At 63.5% G+C, this 18,356-nt stretch overlaps 1 protein-coding gene across 4 annotated transcripts in view; it reads right to left on the reverse strand.

Annotated features, from left to right (window-relative positions):
* Positions 1-18,356, reverse strand: part of SHISAL1 (shisa like 1) — a 129,768-nt gene that overhangs the window by 46,372 nt on the left and 65,040 nt on the right. For 3 of the 4 annotated variants that reach the window (XM_027070504.2, XM_027070505.2, XM_053199484.1), the window contains exon 2: positions 1,446-1,541. In XM_027070504.2, coding sequence (XP_026926305.1) covers positions 1,446-1,512 — 67 coding nt within the window. In that variant the 5' untranslated portion in view covers positions 1,513-1,541. Of the gene's footprint in view, positions 1-1,445; positions 1,542-7,925; positions 8,290-18,356 lie in introns of those variants that run through there. The other variant, XM_027070503.2, reaches the window with a different exon arrangement.

Raw genomic sequence — 18,356 nt, forward strand, 5'->3', positions numbered from 1 at the left:
TGAAAGTTTATGTCTTTATTTTGAAAAAGAAAGTGCGAGTGGGCGGGGGGAGAGGGGGGACAGAGAGGGAGAGGGAGAATCCCAAGCAGGCTCCACACAGTCAGGGCAGAGCCCGAAGTGGGGTCCGAACTCACAGACCGTGAGATCATGACCTGAGCTGACAGAGGCACCCGGCGCCCCTGAGGAAGGTTCTGTAAACAGCAGAGCATCGGCTGTGCTTCGAGCAGGGAGGTGTGAGTAGATAACACGGGGCTGTGCCTCCCGGCTTCTGGGTTCAGCGCGGTCCCAGGCTGTGCCTGGGGCCCGAGGACAGAGGGACACTCTGTTAGGAGGCCGGTGGGTCCTGAGGCACCAGGAGAACCAGCCCAGGTGGGGAGGGGACACCAAGGAGAGAGTGAGGACCACAGCGCGTCCCCATCTTGGGGACCAGTCTGGGCCAACGCGGCCATCATCTAACAGCAGTGTGACTGTGTCGCCTCGGGCAGCTCACTGTCCTTCTTTGAGCCTCAGTTTCCTCATCTGTAAAATGGGGGGGGGGCCTTCCTCCTGTCTCCCGGGTGGCAGGGAGATCCCGATGAGCTAATACACCGAAAAGGAGTCAGGCACGAGCTTGGTCCCCAGGGCCTTGGCCTGGCTTTGGCTCTGCTGTCCTGGGAGCCCTCATCCCCCAGGGCCCTTCGCGGCCTCCTTCTGAACCAGGCCCTCAACGAAGGGTCAAGGGCAGGAAGCTGGCGTGAACAGTTCTGCCAGAGCACCAGGCGTGCGGAGCCCCTGGGGACGAACGGACGAACGAGAGAGACAGAGAGACAGACGGAGACAGAACCAGAGATGGGGGAGACAGAGAGAGAGAGAGAGACAGACGGACGGACGGAGACAGAGGGGGAGGACCGAGCTGGCGCCTTGCTCTGATCGGGGCTTAGCCCGCCAGCGGGCCAGCTCTGGTTTGGGGCAGCTGGAGGGCTTGCTTTACGCCCATCTTTGCCAACAGGGGTGCGAGAGCCCACCTGCCCCGTCGGGGGGCGCCTGGGAGGCGGGTCAGGACCCCGGCCCCTGCACTAGCCGTCACCTCCCGTTAGCCAGTCCGGCGCTCAGCCTCAGTTTCCGCATCTGTGCAATGGGATGACCGCGACGTTTCAGACCTGGCTTTCGGGGGGTAGGTAGGAAGTCGCGGGGAGCCCTCTCCCGGGGCCGGCAGCCGCCGTTAACCCCACCGCGCCCAGGAGGGCCCTCAGCCCGGCTCCCGTGGCAGGCACGTGGGGCGCAGCACACAGGAGGCTCCCCCTGCCGGGCACCGAACCTTAGCTGCCCTCACCAGGGGGGACGCCGGGGGTCGAGGGGCGCCTCCCTGCCAGCACCCGGACCCCGGCCCCGGCCAGCGCGGACCCCAGGAAGGGACCGCCTGCACCCCCGCCCCCCTCCCCGCCGGCCACCCACGGAGGTCCTACCTGCAGAAATCAGCAACGAGAGGACAGCGAGCACGTTCAAGGACTGCTGGCCACAACTGGTCATCATTCGGCTTGCATCGGTCCGTCGAGAGCCGCCTGGGTAACGAGATCCGGGAGAGGCCGGGTGTGGGCCGCCTTGCCTGCGGGTGCAGGCACTGGCCGGCGGGGGGGACGCGGGCGGGGACGCGTGTGCGCTGGGAGCCGGGGCCGGGCCGGGGCTGATGGAGACCATGCCATCCAAGTTCCTTTCTGGAATGAATGACCCCTCCCCCCCCCAGGCCACCGTCACCTCCGCTTCTCTGCACGGCAAAATGAGACTTGATCCAAGGCGGACGGATGGCTCAGGTGCGGAAGGGACTGAGGCCGGTGGGCCGGCGCCCGGAGCGCAGGGGGGCGAGAATGGCCGTGTAGCGTGGGCGGGGGGTGGTCGGCAAGGGCCGGGGCACCTCCGGGGGCCCGCGGGACCCGGGTCTCCCCGCTGGGCCGCTGGCAGTGCCTCCCGTCAGCCCCTCCGCCAGTCGGCTCGGAGCCCGGCACCTTGCGGGCATCGGGGGGGGGGGGGGGGAGGGGGCACAGCAGTGGAGGAAACAGACGCCAAGTGGAACAGCGGGGACTCTGGCCGCGCCCGGCGTGCCTTCCGGCGACGGAGCGCAGACAAGCAGATGAATATTTAAAACGCTGCGAGGCTCCCGGGGACGCGCCCTGAGGAGCTGGCGGCCGGGACGCACACAGACACTGGCACGCTCACGTTCACGGCGGCCACGGGGCACGACGGTAACGGGCGGAGCAGCCCTGGTGTCCGCGGGTGGGTAAGTGGGGAAACAGAAGGCGGCCTATTCACGCGGCGGAAGAGGATCCGGCCTCCCACAGGACAGGGATGCTGACCCGGTGCCACAGCACGGATCAACCCCGGGGGGACGTCGCGCTGGGTGAAATGAACCTGACACCAAAGGACAAACCCCGTGGGATTCCACTCACATGAGGTCCCCGGGCTCGTCACAGAGACAGCGAGCAGGACGGTGGGCGCCAGGGGCGGGGAGGTCGTGTGCAATGGGGGCAGGGTTTCAGTCTGGGAGGCTGGAAAGGGTCTTGGAGACGGGGTGGGGTGGTGACCGCGAAAGGGCTCGATCACCGCTGAACGGTGCGCTAAAAATCGTTAAAACGTGAAGTTTATGTTATGAGTATTTTACCGCAAGAAACGAAGCTACGAGGGAGAATAAAGCCAGGGGTCGGAGGAGGGATGCAGAGTGGTGCGGGGGGCGCAGACAGGGTGGTGGGGAGGGCCTCGGGCGGAGGCGACGGCCGGCAGACCCGAGGGAGGCAGGATCGAGCAGCGTGGCTGTGGCCGTTTGGAGGAACCGTGCTGCAGACTAGGGAGAAGCAAGTGCAAAGGCCCTGGGGTGCGAGCAGCCCGGAGGCCAACGGGGGACCGTGGGGGGGTTGCGGGTAGCAGGAGGCCACCTGAGGCAGGGCCTTGGCCCTCGGTGGCCACGTCACATCAGGTGAACCTTGCCAACATCACCCCCTCCCTGCAGGCGCGTGGGAGTGGAGGCTGCGGGAAAGGAGAAACTCTGGGTCAACGGCGTGGCTGAACCTGAGTCCCAGGGGGCTGTAAGCCGCGTGTGGCTGCGGGGAGGTGTAGGGACTCGGGATGGGGATCAATCTGCTGAGCACCTAATACGCGCCACATTCTGGTTCCGCACACCACACTCTTCCCTCGTGGCACCCCGTTGTGGCATCCGTGTCCACCCAGATCTTAGGTTGCAGTCCTAAGAGCCCCGCCCCTCAGAATGGACGCTTATTTAGAGTAGAATTGTTGCAGACGTAGCTAAGGTGAGGTCACCCTGGACCCCCATCCAGCATGACTGGTGACCTTCTAAGAAGGGGAAATTTGGACACAGAGACATGCCCAGAAGGGAGGCCAAGTGAAGACGCAGGCAGAGGTTGGGGTGCTGCATCCACAAGCCAATGAACCCCAGCGATGGCCAGCAAACCTCCAGAAGCTTGGGGAGAGCCTCACGGATGCTCCCTGGGGCCGCCCAGAAGGATCCAGCTCTGCCCACACCTTGATGTCTGGCCTCCAGGTTGTGAGGGCACACGCTTCCGTCGTGCGAGCCCTCGGTGTGTGGGGCTTGTTCCGGTGGCCCCAGGACCCTGCCACGGACCCTCCCGTGGGAATCGCCCCAGGAAGGGCTGGGATCTGCACTGAGGTGTGAGGGGCGCTCACCTGGGAGCCTACCCAAAGTGAGGATGGAGAAGGCCTGGCCAGCCCCCTCCCCGCCCCGTGGAGACCCCGCGCACCCTCCCGGCCAGGCTGTACCCCCAGGTTTTTGGGGGCCCTCGCGCCCTCCATCCTGGTTCTGCTGTCCGTGCGATCCTGTCTCCGCATTTGGTGGAGCCCTCCACCTCCCGGGGGAAGGTCTGAGAGCAGGGCACACGCCATAGAGATTCGCTGCCAGAAAACACAGTTCTGGAAGAGGGGACCGGGAAGGGCAGGGTGCAGTCCACAGGAATGGCCCTCCGACCCGCACCCCTCCCCACCCCAGACTGTCCTGGGGCACCTGCTCTGGGCCCGCGCCCGGGGCCACCACAGCTGGTTTGTCCTCGCCCTCCGGAGCTCACCACCCCATCAGGGAGGGCACAGGGGCACCAGCTGGGGCCCGAGGAGGCCCTGAGTCCCATTGACTGGTGGCAGGCAGAGCGGGAAGCCGCCCTGGGAAACCCAGAGGCCGGACACCTGGCAGGGAGGAGACAGGACCGGACTCCAGGCCAAACGCAGGGAGCAGACGGCTGGGCCCGGCCGGCCACTCGGGCCTCCCTCTCACCCGGAGTGCAGGCAGCGGGGTGGACCGAGGCTGCTGGGTATTGTTCTAGAACGTGAGCCAGTGGGGGATGGCGTGAGTGTAAGACAGAGCTGAAACACCTTCATGGGGTGGTGACTCAGGCTGACGTGGCGTCAGCCCCTGGGGAAGGGCCCCCCCACCTCTCCTGCGGGCCTCTCTGCGCCCACCACCCACCGGAGCCCCACGGGCTGTAAGCTGCTTAATTGCTCTGAGCCTGGGCCTCCTCCCCGCCTCCCTCAGGGCCCTCCTGGGAGGATGAAGGAGATTAAAGCATTTCAAAGTGCTTAGCAAGGATCTGCACTTAGGAAACCCAAGGATCTATCCGGGAAAAGGCACCACGGGGGTGGGGAGTGACAGGTCCCCTGACACAGCCGCTCCATGGCTCCATTCTGTAGGTGAGCAAGCCGAGGCCCACGGAGGGCCGACACGGGTCTCCAGACTCCCGGGCCCTGGCCCTTGTAGGATGGGGCGGCCCCGGTTTGGGAGCCAGGCCTCCAGTCCAAGGGCCGGTGGGTTTGTTGAATGAACCCTGGGGTTGGGGAGGGGTGGGGGTTCCACCTCTGCCTTGCACTCCCTCCTGCCAAGCCTGCCCCTACGCAGCCCTCCATATCCTGGGGGGGCTGTGTCCTCCTCTCACTCCTGGGAGCCCAAAGCCTGTGCCACCCTAGAAGTGGCTCCGGGAGGCCTGCCTTGACCCCATCAGCTGGGAGAAGTTTGTCCCTCCAGAGAGACCGCTCGTGTTCCATCACTGCTCTCATTAAAGCGTTAACACGTTTCTTCATTCACCGGTTCTCTCGATACCCACTCACTCGCCCCCACTCTGGAACAGGGTCCGAGCTGGGTTCCAGGGACAGGGAAGAGGGCGCGGGCCGGGCACGGACGCCCAGCAGCTCTACCTTCTGTGACCGGTCCCCATGCTCTCTTCCATCAGGGCATGAGGGTCCTGGGCCGGGGCCCTGCCAGCTGGGGGCCACAGCCACGGAGCCTGGGCTCCAGAGTCTGGCCAACACCGGCCTCGGGCCGTCAGGCCTGCCTGGGACGGGCGGGGAGAGGGGTACTGAAGCTGGCCTCGGGGCCAGCAGACTGCGGGCGTGTGGGCCCAGGACGCACTGCGGTCACATTTGTCCCCCCGTCCAGAACTGGTCTGCTCAGACTCCACGGCCCGGCCGTGCTCCCCACCCCCACCCCGGGGCTGCCTGGGCATGAGTCAAGGCAGGGGGATGGGAGGGGGCAGCGGAAGCCACAGCCTTGTGGATGGGGGCGCGGGGGCCCACGGAGGGGGCACTGCCCTACCTCCCCGGGTGCTGGGGGCAGCTCAGGTGCCAGAACCGAAGGCTGAGTCTGTGGAGGAAGAAATACCCATCGCTGTCACGCGGGAAGTTACATAAAAATCCCATTTCTAACGAGACAGCAAAACTCAGAAGCCGTCCCCGGCCGGGTCAGAAAGTGGCTTTGGAAGGTCCGTGGCCTCGGTGGCCAGCTGTGCTCCTTGGTCTGTTCGCAGGGGTGACGCGATCCACAGGACCCACATTTACAAAGCCCAAGCCTTCGCGGGGTCTGCAGCGGGGGACGTGGGTTCAGGGACTCTGGGTTCAGGTGAAAAGGGTGTGTCGTGCCATCAGGTACTGCCCCGAGACCCCCACAGGTGACCCTGTGGGGAAGGGCGGGCACCCTTCCTCCCGCCGGGTGGCCCTGGGTCCGGCTTTCTCTGGCTGAGCACCGCCACCCCCCTCCCCATCCCCTGAGTAGCGGGCGCTGACTTTTCACTGCGTAATCCCAGGTAATTCCGTCCCAGGCGGGAGAGGCAGATCACCAAACGCGGCTCATAAAGAAGGAAACTGAGGCTCAGGGTCACATAAGCCACTCAGCGGCTCAGACAGGAGGCCAACCCGGCCTACATCTTGCTCTCCATCTCAGACCTGCAGGAGTTTCCAGGTCCTCCCCGGCACCCCCGAGAGAGCCCATTTCCCACAGACAGATCAGATTTATTGTCCTGGGTTCTATCTCCTTGGAAATTGGTAAATGGCTCGTTGGCCAGCCATAAAACTCAAATAACTGGGAGAACGTTCTGGATGAGCAGGACTCCCCTGAGCTCTGACCGCATCCAGAATCACGAGTCGGGCACGCATCTCTGCGGTCCACCCCTCGGGTCAGCCGGGGACTGCTGTTCCCAGATTCGAGGATTATTTTTAAACACCGAATTTGGCGAGGCTGGAGAGGAGAGGAAGGAGGGCATGTGGCGAGAAACAGAGCTGAGGAGGGTGAATGAAGTCCCCCCGGGAACAACAAGTGATCTGTTTTCTCATCAGCCAGGCTGGGCGAGGGAGGGACGAGGGGCAGGGCCTGGGGGCTGTGCTGACGGGGTTGCCAAAGCCACCCCAGGCCGGGCGCCCGGAGATTGCCACATCCTCTCTGGGCGTCCACCGGCCCCTTTTCAGGCCACCCCACCCTCCCCCACTGGACGTGGCCAAGCGCCTCCTCCCGCCCGGACGGGGTCAAGGGCAGCGTGGCCTGGAAGTTGGGTGCCGGAGCTTGGACCACGCCGTCTGGGGCCAAGTCCTGGCTCCGCCTTTGTAACCACACCCCAAGTGGCCTGGGACAAGGCTCCCCTGTCTCTTGGGACCTAGAATGGGGATAAAAATAGTATCTAATCCACAGGACCCTTGTGACAATGGAGTGCGGTGATTCATCAGAGCGCCCGACACAGCCGGTGAACGGCAGGCTGCCTCCGTCCCAGCCTCGCACAGCCATCCAGGTCCTGGTGGGCCCATTGGACCCATCGGACCAGCAGCGCACCTCCTCGGGAGGCCTGCCAGCCCCGGGCTCAAGTCTACGCTCACTCCTGAGGCCCTGCACGGTCTGGGCCTTGCTCCCACCTCCTTACTCTCTCTGCTCGTCAACTGTCAGCCCTCTCCGCTGGGCCTTTGCACATGCTGTTCCCCCCACGCCTGGGACACCCTTCCCCTCTCCTACAGCCGGACAACGTCGGCCCAGCTTTCAAGGCTCGGCTGGGGCGTCCGTCTCCCAGGAAGCTTTTCTCCCCCGGACTCTCTCACTCCCCTGGGTGGGTTCCTGAAACTCCGGCCTTGCCCCTGCCTCAGGATTGTCATGGGGGCTCCCCCGTCACCAGCGCAGACAGGACCGTGCTGCCTGTGTGCGTGGTGCCCTGCCTTGACTGCAAACCGGGAACGCAGGCCTCGCCCCTGGGACCTGGCCACCCGAGCCCAGAATCTCCCGGCACTGGGAACAAAGAACACGTGACCAGTGACATGCCTGTCACCAACGCATACGGGTCCCACCGTGCCCCTCCCCCGCAGGGGTGCACGAGGGGCGGGCGAGGTGGAAGGAGCACCTCCAAGGCCAGGCCCACGGCAGGGCGAGGACAGGTCCCGCCCCGGCCTCCTGGGCGCCCGGTGTCGGAGATCAGGGCACAGGATTAGGCTTTTGCTCCGCCTGGCCCTTCCCTGGGCACCCCTTTCCCCGGCTCCCCTGTCCCCATCAGGCCAGCCCGCGAGGCCCAGCTCAAATGCCACCTTGTCTGGGCAGCCGCCTCGGCTACGCCCCCCCACCCCCACCGCCACCCCCACCCCACGGTCCGGGCAGAGGCCCCTCTTCTGGAGGCCCGTTCAGCGAATACCTAATGGGCTCCACTGGGGGCCAAACCCAGTGCAGGGCAGACATAAGCAAGTCGGACACAGTCCGGCCGCCACGGGGCTGTGGTCTGGGGGTAGAGCCAGGAAGCAACTGATCCCACCATGAGTTAGTGGCTAAGCTTGGACCTTCTTCCTACTTCTAGCGCAGGTAGGACCACTATGGATTAGCACTCCCCAGGGCAGGGCCCTCTGGGGACTCACAGACCTTCCTGCGGGCGGCAGGTGCCCAAGAGACAGGCGCTGGCACTACTGGGGAGGCAGCAGCTGGCAGCTGTTGAGGGCTGTCCCCAGGGCGGGGATGAGCGTCACCCAGGCGCTCACTCGCTTCTAGCCACGCCCCAACCCGAGGCTGTACTGACACCCTTCTCAGGGTGCAGGCGGGGGGGGGGGGAGGGGAGGGGGCAGGGCCCGGATTCAAGCCCCGCGCTCTGCTCCGGGGCCCTGTCTGCGCTCACCGATGAGCGTGTCCACACGCCAGGCAGCATGCACGCGCACACGCGTGCAAGCCCACACGGTGGCAGTGGTGACTTGACCTCCAGCAGGTCCCCAGGCTCCCAGGGCCCTCCCTTGGCGGCGCAGACCTCACCCCGAGTTCGCGAATGTTTGTTTTCAGGACGACACCCACTTCAAGGCCGTGACCGTCTCGCTCCGAGATGTGAAGGCTGGGGATGAACACTCCAGGAGGCGAGACGCCCGCGTGAAGCCAGATCAGAGCGGGTCCCTTGACCCCTGCCGTCGTGCTCGAAGCCCGTCCACCTTTCCTTCAAACACAGTTGGTGGCTTCCAAGGCGTGTCCGGCACGGTGGCCCTCTGAGCACATCTGCCTCTTCCACGGGGCCGCAAGCCGGACAAGGGCTGGGACCCAGGACCGCTGACATAATTCGCAGGGCCCGGTGCAAAACGGAAAACGCGGGCCTTTGCTACAAAGTTAAGTCGGTATCTCTGGACGGCGACGGCAGGACGACTGTGTGAATTGCAGCCCCGCGAAGCCGGCCCTGCTGAGACCGTGCCATTGCTGCTTGTCGCCATAAGCAGCATCGGGGTTGGCACATAGTAGGCACTTGGTAAACACCTGCAGGAGTGGTGAATGAGTGTAGGCATCGTCAGCCCCGTTTTTCAGATTAAAAAAAACCCCCTAACTTAGCGAGACGAAATGGTTTGCCTGGACCTGGAAGGTGGCAGGGCCGTGACCCGAACCCGGGGCTGTCTGACTGCAAACGGGCTCACGGTGGGTGCCGGGTGGGGGGTGACGTCACCTGGCCTGGAATCCGAGCCCTGCCGTTCGCCAGCCGGGTGTTCTAGACAAGTTACTTCACTGGCCTCGGGTTCCTCGTCTGTGAGACGGGAACCGTGCCCCCACCTTGCTGGGGGACTGGGGACAGAAAGGACCAGAAGCACAGCAGAGCACCTAGCATCTAGCAAGTACTCCGAAAGGGGCTCCTGTCTGGTGTCGCCCACTGTTCCCAAAGCCGGCGGTTTAGAGCTTCCCGTGTGCCCCTTAGCAAACGGTGGTGTGTTTGAAACCATGCCTGCAGTGAATTTCTGAAGTTCTTCCCTCCATGCTGTGCTTGTGCCTTTGGTCAGCGCCAATAGCCTTCGCTCTGACGGCTGGCTCATCGCTTCCCTGCCCGGTGCAAGCTTCTGGGGCAGGGGGCACTTCTGTGCCTCTCAGGCAGGCCCCCACCATACTTAGCATCCAGTAGGCGCTAAATAAATATTTGCTGCCCAAGGAGTAGAAACTGTGTCCACACTCGCTGGTCCGGATGCCAGATTCACCTTACTGCCAAGAGCAGGCTTTCAGAAGAAACAGCGTAGATCCAGGCAGAGAGCAGCAACATGCCTGCTCCTCCCACGGAGACCGGGTCCCGATTTCTACCGTCATCGCCAGTGACCTTGGGCATTAGCCTCACGGTGGAAGCCAGTGACCTTAGCCAAGAAACCCCAAACCCCAACTCTGGCGCCAGGGAACCCAGGTGGGGCATGATAACACCTGCTCACCTCTCCACCCAGGGAGGCGAGCTCTCTGCAAACTGTAGGGTGGGATGCTGGGGTGTTGTAACCAAAATAGTGTGCAGGTTACCATTAACTTAGAAACCACTGCTGTCTCCTCCAATGCCCCCCTCAAGAACACATTCTTCCAGTTTCTCCTTGGTAGGGCTCTCTCCCCTCTGCAACGTCCTCCCCCCAGCCAGCTGGGCTCTGGGTTCAAGTTCTCAACTCGGCCTGTTTCTGTGGCCCCCTTCCTTGAGCCCCTGCCCTGGGCCCCTTCTGCACACTTCCTGCACGGTACTCCCTCGACTGTTGGAGGCAGGCACTGCCGCTCTCCCCACGTCACAGGTGACGAAACTGAGGCTCGGGCAAGGGCACACAGCTGAGGGAGGCTGAGCCGGAAGTCCTAGTCCTGCCAAAGGCCCCGGGTGTTCTGCTCTTTCCCCTAGGTGCCACCCCGGGTCACAGGGCAAGCGGCTCCCCCCCCCCCCCACTCAGCCTCAGTTTCCTCCCTGGTTAAGGGGAGGGCTTAGCTGAGGCCATCGAGGGGCACTCTGCAAGTTGACAATCCTCTGCCTCCGTCTGTTCCCTGGAATTATCTGGCGGCACCATGGAGCTAAAACAACCCCTGGAAATCCCAGCGGCATTTTTTTCCCCACTGGAGAAACACAAAAATATCACATGAAGAATGAATCACTGACTGTGTCAGGGCAGGAAGAGGAAAGACAGGCCCGCGGAACGCCTGTCTGGAGGGTGGCCTCGATTTCTCTCCCGACGCCGGGGCCTCTATTCCGGCCTCCCTCGGTGTGCGGGGCCCTGGCCCCAGGACCCTTCCTCACAGGGGAGAACAGAAGCCAGAGAGAAGCCTCGGATTCCCACCTGTAGGTGGAGATAACACACCCACCCTGAAGGGGTGCTGGGAGGGACCACGGAGGCATGCACGGATGCATTCATTCATTCATTCATTCTTTCATTCTTTCTTTCTTCCATTCCATTCGAGGCATGATGCTGGGCTGGGGGCTGCAGCCCGGTGGGCCGAACAGACCCGCCCCATCCTCACAAAGCCAACCAAATACCCACATGTGTGACTCAGGGCATTGGAGCAGATGGGGGGGGAGGGGGCTGACCTGGTCTGGGTCGGGGGCACCCCAGGGAAGCTGAGCTTTGACAGGTAAACTGGCCCGGTCCAGACCAGGAGAGGGTGGGCCTGGGGGAGAGAGCATTCCAGCACTGAGCACAGCTCGGCAGAGGCCAAGAGGTGCAAAGGGAGATGGGAGGGGAGGCAGAGGAAGGGGGAGGAGACCCCGTTCACCTGTCAGGGCCCAGGTGAGCGCTCTGGGCACAGGGGACATGCCAACGGGCATCATTCGTGAAGACCACCAGCTACGAAGGGGGCTGTGCTCCTGGGCAGGGAGGGGACAGGAAGAGACCACAAAGCGAGTGAAGCGGGGGGGGAGGGGCATCTGAGCACCTACTGTGTGCCAGGCACTTTCGTGCATTCTTGGGCCTGCATTGGAGGGGGGAGGGAGGTGCTGGCCATGACTCTGTGGGGGGCCCCGCCGTCTGTCCACACGGTCTTCTGCTGGCCAGAGCTGGGTGAGTGCACAGGCCACCCCGAGGAGCCGGGTGGACAGGGGAGGTTGAAAGATTGACAGCTGGGCCACAAAGGAGGCCTGCTCCCTCCCCTTCCCTTCTACCCTTGCCTGGCACTCCCACGTGGCCTGAGCTGCGCCACAGATAAACCCGCTTTCTCATCCCCTGGGAGAACAGGCACCCTGCGGGCCACCAAGTCCAGACTGGGCTGGGGCCCCGTGTCCCGCCACGGCCCAGGTGGGCAGAGGCCCCCAGCACGGGGAAAGCGGGGGCCGTGGGGCCCAGGGGAAGTGCCACCCCAGCCTGGCGGGGTTGGGGGCCAGCAGCCTCGGGACCAGGAGGAGTCGGGATTATCCGCGATTTACAGGTGAGGAACCAGGCATTTCTCATCTCAACTCGGCCCCGGGGCCACCCGGCTAGTCAGTGGCAGAGCTGGGACTCGGACCAGAGTGGCCTCCCGAGGGATGGGTGGGGGGATGGGGACGTTCCCGGCGGGGCGAGGCAGACGGACGTGAGGGCTGTTTCAGTGCCACAAACGCGTTTACCAAGGGGAGAAGGAGCCGGAGGGCGGGCTCGGAGCTTGGGGTCCCGACAGTCGGGCTTGGGTCCCAGCTCGGCCACTTCTCAGCTGTGTGACCCTGGGCATGCTCCTGCACCTCTCTGAGCCCGGCCCGCCTCGACGTTTTTACGATCCGATTCAAAGCAAACCCGCTGTGTGCCAGATCCCGAGAACCATGATATACAGACAGGTGGCTGGAGCATCACAGGACTCTCTGTGACCACCCTACGTAGGACAGGACCCACCGGCCAGCCTGGTGGGCCGGGACACAGGACGCCTGGAGGAAACCCGAGTCCTCAGCAAGCTCGGGGAGGCCCGGGGGAGGCTGATGTCACCACATCCTCAGAGTGGGTGCCCAGCTCTGCGCGGTAAAGGGCACCAACGCCCCTCCCAGGCTCAGGGACGGCCCTGCTGGCCCGTGGGGACCACGCACGAGAATGTTCTCGGTAGCGCGGTGTAGGGCAAAGCCCTGGGGACAGCCCAAGGGGACAGACGGGAAAATGCACTGCGGTGTGCCCAACACTGGAACACAGCCACGCCGGACATCACGGGGCATTTTAGCAACCCAGGGCTGAGGGAGAAATTCAGGCCCCCAGATCAAACTCGGCATGGTCCACTTTCCGAGACTAAACACAGCTGGAGAGGAACAGGCGCTCTGGAAGGAGGCATGTGGCCGTGACCGGGCACAGAAGGGAGCGAACATAACGCTTGGGTCCTGCGGGGGCAGGGGGCGAGGGAGGGCCCTCGGGGCCAATGTTCCAGCCCTCGCGTTGGGTGGCAGGTTTGGGAATGTTTATTATGTCATTAGGAGACAAACGAGTAAAAAAAGAGGGTTTGGCACGGATCACAGTGGGAGAGCACCAGGGGAGGAGCCAACCTCATTCCCTGGCCCGCAGTCCAGGCAATAAAATGTCAAATCAACACACGGGGCGCCGGGGTGGCTCAGTGGGTCAAGCGTCGGCTTTTGGATCCGGCTCAGGTGATGATCTCACAGACCGTGAGTTCGAGCCCCCCGTCGGGCTCTGTGCTGATGGCACAGAACCTGCTTAGGATTCTCTCTCCCTCTCTCTCTCTCTCTCTCTGCCCCTCCCTGGCCGTCTCTCTTTCTCTGTCAAAATAAATAAATACACTTAAAAAGCACCGTTTTAAAAAATTGAACAAAAAAAAAGATTATGCCCCCTCCCCCATCAACTGTAAATAGTCCCAACCCCCTGGCACTGGGGAGCCAACCCCCCGGGCGTGAAGGGCGGGGGTGGCTGCAGGGGGCTGGCCTGGCAGAGTTCTCCAGAAAGGCTGCCTGTGCTCCGGTCTACCTCCCAGGCTCTTGGCCTGGTGCTGGGGTTTTCCCACGCCCCTAAGGATCTGTCTCCACGTGGATTTCCAGCCTCCTCCCGGTGAGTGTCCTGTCCCCTTGAGTACTCCCTGGTCATAAACTCTCTGTGCCTTGGCTTCCTCGCCTGCACACGGGGGACACCGGTCATGACCCCTCCTCCCGTGTAACTGCACAATCTGACCTGCCCTGGTGGGCCCACCTGACATGACACAGGCACAGGACCCCAACGCCACCTTGCACCTGCCTGGACAGGTCACCCGCCTCCGGGAGGTCCGGTGTCCCCCTCTGTAAGTGGGCGCCCTGCCTCTCCCCGCTGCGGGTCACAGGGCAATGAGGGAGACGGAGGTCGAGTCGTGTGTGAGGTGCCCTTGGCCATTCACAGGGACGCCAGGGGATCCAGGGACGGCAGGACGGGTGCCTGAGGGGAAGAGGATGCCAAACGGATGCCACTGACCGAACACACTGCAGACAGCAAAGCCCCCGCGAGGTGCCAGGTGCTCTCAGCCGTGCCCTTGACCCTGACCCCCCATGATGGCGCTCTCCCACCCAAGGAGGATGAGAGCACCATGTGACTTGCCCAGGCGTTGCTGTTACTAACAGCGGCCCCAGCGTGGAACCCAGATTCAAAACAGACCGGGACAGGGGCGCCTGGGGGGGCTCAGGTCACGATCTCGCGGTTCGTGGGTTCGAGCCCCGCGTCAGGCTCTGGGCTGATGGCTCGGAGCCTGGAGCCTGTTTCCGATTCTGTGTCTCCCTCTCTCTCTGCCCCTCCCCCGTTCATGCTCTGTCTCTCTCTGTCCCAAAAATAAATAAACGTTGAAAAAAAATTAAAAAAAAAAACAAACCCTGACCGAGCCAAGTAACCGGGGTGTGATGCACCTGGGCACGTTCACCCTGGGGTGAGGCACCTACATCGAGGATGCTCTATGTGGTGGGGAAGAGTCAGAGCCTCTACCAGTTCAGGACCCTGGAGAATCGAGGGACCTCTCGGACCCGAGGCGTCCCCTTCTGTCTACTGAGGATAGCGTGCACTAGAACGAGAAGCGCGCAGACTGTGGTAAGGTGGCTGGGCCGGGGTGCCTGGAGTGCGGCCCTGTGCCCCACCAGGGAGCCGGCTAGAAACACGGGATCTCGGAACCCGCACCTTCACACCGGCTTTTCGGGGGATTCTGACACCCGCTCACGCAGGAGAACCACTGGGCTGGTCAGAGGTCAGGAGATGGTTTCTGGAAAGGGCCTAAGGCACCTGTCCTCTGAGCCGCTTGGTCTTCATTGTAACGACTCAGCCCCGCCATCGTCGCCCCGTACCCCATCCCGAGCACGTGGGTGAGGCTGTGTTCCAATGAAACTTTATTAACAAAACCAGGCGGCCCGGGGCCACTGAGCCCCTGCGTCACAGCCTCGATACCCACCAGCCTCCGGGGCACCTCCCAGGAGCTGGCTGGAGACACGGGCCCCTGGGCCGCCCCGCCTGCCAACCGGGCCGGCACCTGCAAGTTCGAGAGGCCCTGGGCCGCAGCACATGCTGGGGAGGAGGCAGCGGCCTCTCCAGGCGGCCCCCGGGCCCTGCCGCTTGCTTGCTTGCTTGCTTGCTTGCTTGCTTGCTTCCTTCCTTCCTTCCGGGTCTGATGAGCAGGGACTGGGGGGGGGAGGGGGGTGGGAGGGGCCGCCAAGCGGGTTCTAACAAACCTCAGCACCGACTCGCGGCTAATCTACAGCAGCTGCTGTTGCAACCAGAGACTTGTCAGCTGTGATTAAGCGAAGTTGCCTTCAGGCCAATCAAGTTCAAAATTATGCAAATAGGACCATAAAGGAGACCACAGGGAGGGTGCGTAAGCCGCTGGCTCCCTCACTCCACCTGGCGCTCTGAACCCCACCCCCCCCCACCGCCACCGCTGGTCTGGGGTGGGGGGGGCCCCCGCCCGAGTCACCCCTGGACCCGCTCTGCTTCTGGGGGTTAGCGAGCCGGCCGCCCACGCTCCGCATAGTTGGCACCGAAGCCGCCGGGGCGGGAGGTGAGCCAGCAGCCGGCAGGAGCCCAGCCAGGCCCTGACGCCCCTCGGAAGAGCATCTCTGCCACCCCCGCTTGGCCGGTCTGGCCCCACGGGAGCCCCGATTCTGGCCTCACCAGGGGCCCTCCACACCTAAGAGGGCTCCCTGGTGGTGGTGTCCTGACAGCCGACAGCCGGGGAAACAGGACACTCCCAAAGGTGGCAGGAAGCAGCTCCCAGCCATCTTCCCCGAGTGCTTACGAAACGCTGCTCACCCCTGTGACCCAGACCTGGACAGCCTCCTCCAGCTCATCTCCATTCGCGGGGCCCCTGGCACCCCCACGTGCGCCCCGCAGCCATCCCCAGCCCCGTGGTCCCCCCTCCCCTGGGCTTTGCGGCCTCCCTCTGCCAGCCCCTCCCACGACGGACCTCCCAGGAGGAGTGAGGGGTCGGCCACCAGACCCCCGTGAGGGGTGGAAGGCACAGGGGTTCCGCGACAGAGGGAAGGCCCTCCCGCCCCTTTCAGACACACTCCCCGAGTCCCCATCCTGTCCAGGGGAACAGCAGTATCACATCGTCTTAGGTGACCTGGAGACAAGCCGGCTCTCAGGCCTGAGGTCACCATGGTCGGCTCTGTCAGGGGTGGGGTCAAGAGTGGGCTTCTGGAATCGCAGGGAACTGCTCTGAGCCCCCCCCCCCCCCAGGGAAGACCAGTACCTCAGGCCTAAGCAGCCCTCCCCCCGGCCCTGGAGGCCCACCCAGGTTCACCCTGGCAGCGACAGGGCAGAGTCCGGCCCCCGGAGGGCGAACCTCCTTCACACAGGGCCTCCGCGGGCTGAACCCTGCCCAGCAAGGCCGGCTCCCTGCTTTTCAAGACAGAACATTGCTCATAACGGCGAGAAACTCGCTCAGTTTTATAGCCTAGGTTGACATCGAGGTAAACAGTGTTATGGAGGTCTAATTAGCGTGCCGCTTGGGGGAGCGTGGGCTCAAAGATTTCTGGGGAACGGAGAGGTCCCATCCGAAAGCATTCATGAAAGAGCTCCACCAGCAGGAAGCCCGGCCAGGGCTGGGCCGGGGAGGGCAGAATTCCACGAGGCGGCAGGTGCCGGGCCTGAGCCTGGCAGAGGGTGGCCAGAGAGAGGACAGGGGTGCGGGCTGGCCTGAGGGAGGGCGCACGGCTGCCCTGGGACCCCTTAGCCTGTCTGCGCCTCCCCCTTCCCTGCGAAGGGGGGTGCTAATCCCAGCTCGCGGGGGTGGGGTGAGGATTAAATGAGATCGTATACGTGAACCCAGGACCGTGCCGGGTGGTCAGTCGGTGGCCAGGAAACAGGGCTCCCCTTCTCTGCCCATCCTTCGTGGAGGTTTGCTTAGAGCAGTTATGCGTTCTCCTAGGTGAGGTTGTCGCACGTGACCCTGAGAAGCGCTCCAAGGGGGATGATTAGCCTCAGGTGGACACGAGAGGCCTCCCAGGGGCTGTCATTTCTAGGGGGGCGGGTCACATAGCTTATTAGAAGCAGACCTGGGACTGGTACCCAGGTTTCTAGATTCTTGGCCTGGGGCTCCCTCCACAGTGTCCAACTGGCCACACCTGCCACAATGCACCCATCTCCGGCACGGCGGAGGGAGGGGGCGTCTACACTTGGGGCTCACACGGCTGTCTGTGCCGCGGCATCCCCTCCCTGCGCCCCACGGTCAGTCGGGGGGCCCCTCCTTGGACAAGAGCCCAGGGGATCCAGGCTGTGGAGGCAGAACCCAAGCAAGGGTTAGCCTGTATGTAACCACTGGCCTTCTGTACAGGGGAAACGGGAGAAAGAGACTACTTCTTGAGCACCTACTACGTATCCAGCCTTCGGACAGCATTTGACAAAGGCCGCCTCCTTTAATCTTCAAAAAGGAGGCGGGGCTTCTGCTCCCAGTTTGCAGATGAGAAAACTGAGATGCCCAAGGTCACGGCTGGCTGGCCCGCTGAGCTGCTGGCATCCAGCAGGTCTGGTTTCCAAGTCAAGGTTCTTTCTGGGCCTCTGGCTGTTGGCCTTGGGCAATGGGGAGGAAGTGGAGGGGAGGGAGGGAGCTGCCGCTTTCCTGAAATGAAACCGCAGAGAAATTCCCCCTCTCTCGAGGCCTGGGGGAAAGCAGAGGAGAGACCATTTTTGGAATCAGCTGGTCCCATTTCCCACCGGATGCTGGAGTCCCGGCCCTCCGCCCACACTCAGGACTTCCCGGCAGATCTGGCCCCCGACTGAACCCCTTCATCCACAGAACTCAGCTCACCACGGCCCCCGGGGGGCCATTCTCCTGGGGGACAATCAGACTGGGAAGCTGGGGGAATCTGTGCTCCCGGCCCTCCCCTCTGTGCTGCTCTGGCCTCACACTGAACGGGCTACTTTTTTTTACGTGTGTTTATTTTTGAGAGAGACAGAGTGTGAGCGGGGGAGGGGCAGAGAGAGAGGGAGACACAGAATCTGACACAGGCTCCAGGCTCTGAGCCGTCAGCACAGAGCCCGACGCGGGGCTCGAACTCACGGACCGCGAGATCATGGCCTGAGCCGAAGTCGGCCGCTTAACCGACAGAGCCACCCAGGCGCCCCGGAACAAGCCTCTTTTAAAACAGTCAGCATTTGGCTCAAGCTGTGAAAAACGAATCCACGTTTGGTGTGTAAGGGGGTGTAGGCTAGGCCACGCCTGGGAAAGGAGGGGGTGGTGGGTGGGAGGCCCCCTGGGTGTCCCGGACCTAGCTCCTGGCCTCAGGGATGGGGGGACGGGGAACATCCAGGTACTGGGGAGACAGATCTGGTTCCAGTGCCCTCACCTCCGCTACTAGAGATGGGACCGTGAGCAGGTCGCTCCATTCAAACCCCCAGTTCCGTTCCTGCCTCCCTCCCGTCCATCTCGCGGGCAGGAAACTTTCAGTGAGCACCTAGTAGGCGCCACTCCTGACTCCAGCCCT

The sequence above is a fragment of the Acinonyx jubatus genome, chromosome B4 (assembly GCF_027475565.1).
Source record: "Acinonyx jubatus isolate Ajub_Pintada_27869175 chromosome B4, VMU_Ajub_asm_v1.0, whole genome shotgun sequence".
Classification (NCBI taxonomy): domain Eukaryota; kingdom Metazoa; phylum Chordata; class Mammalia; order Carnivora; family Felidae; genus Acinonyx; species Acinonyx jubatus.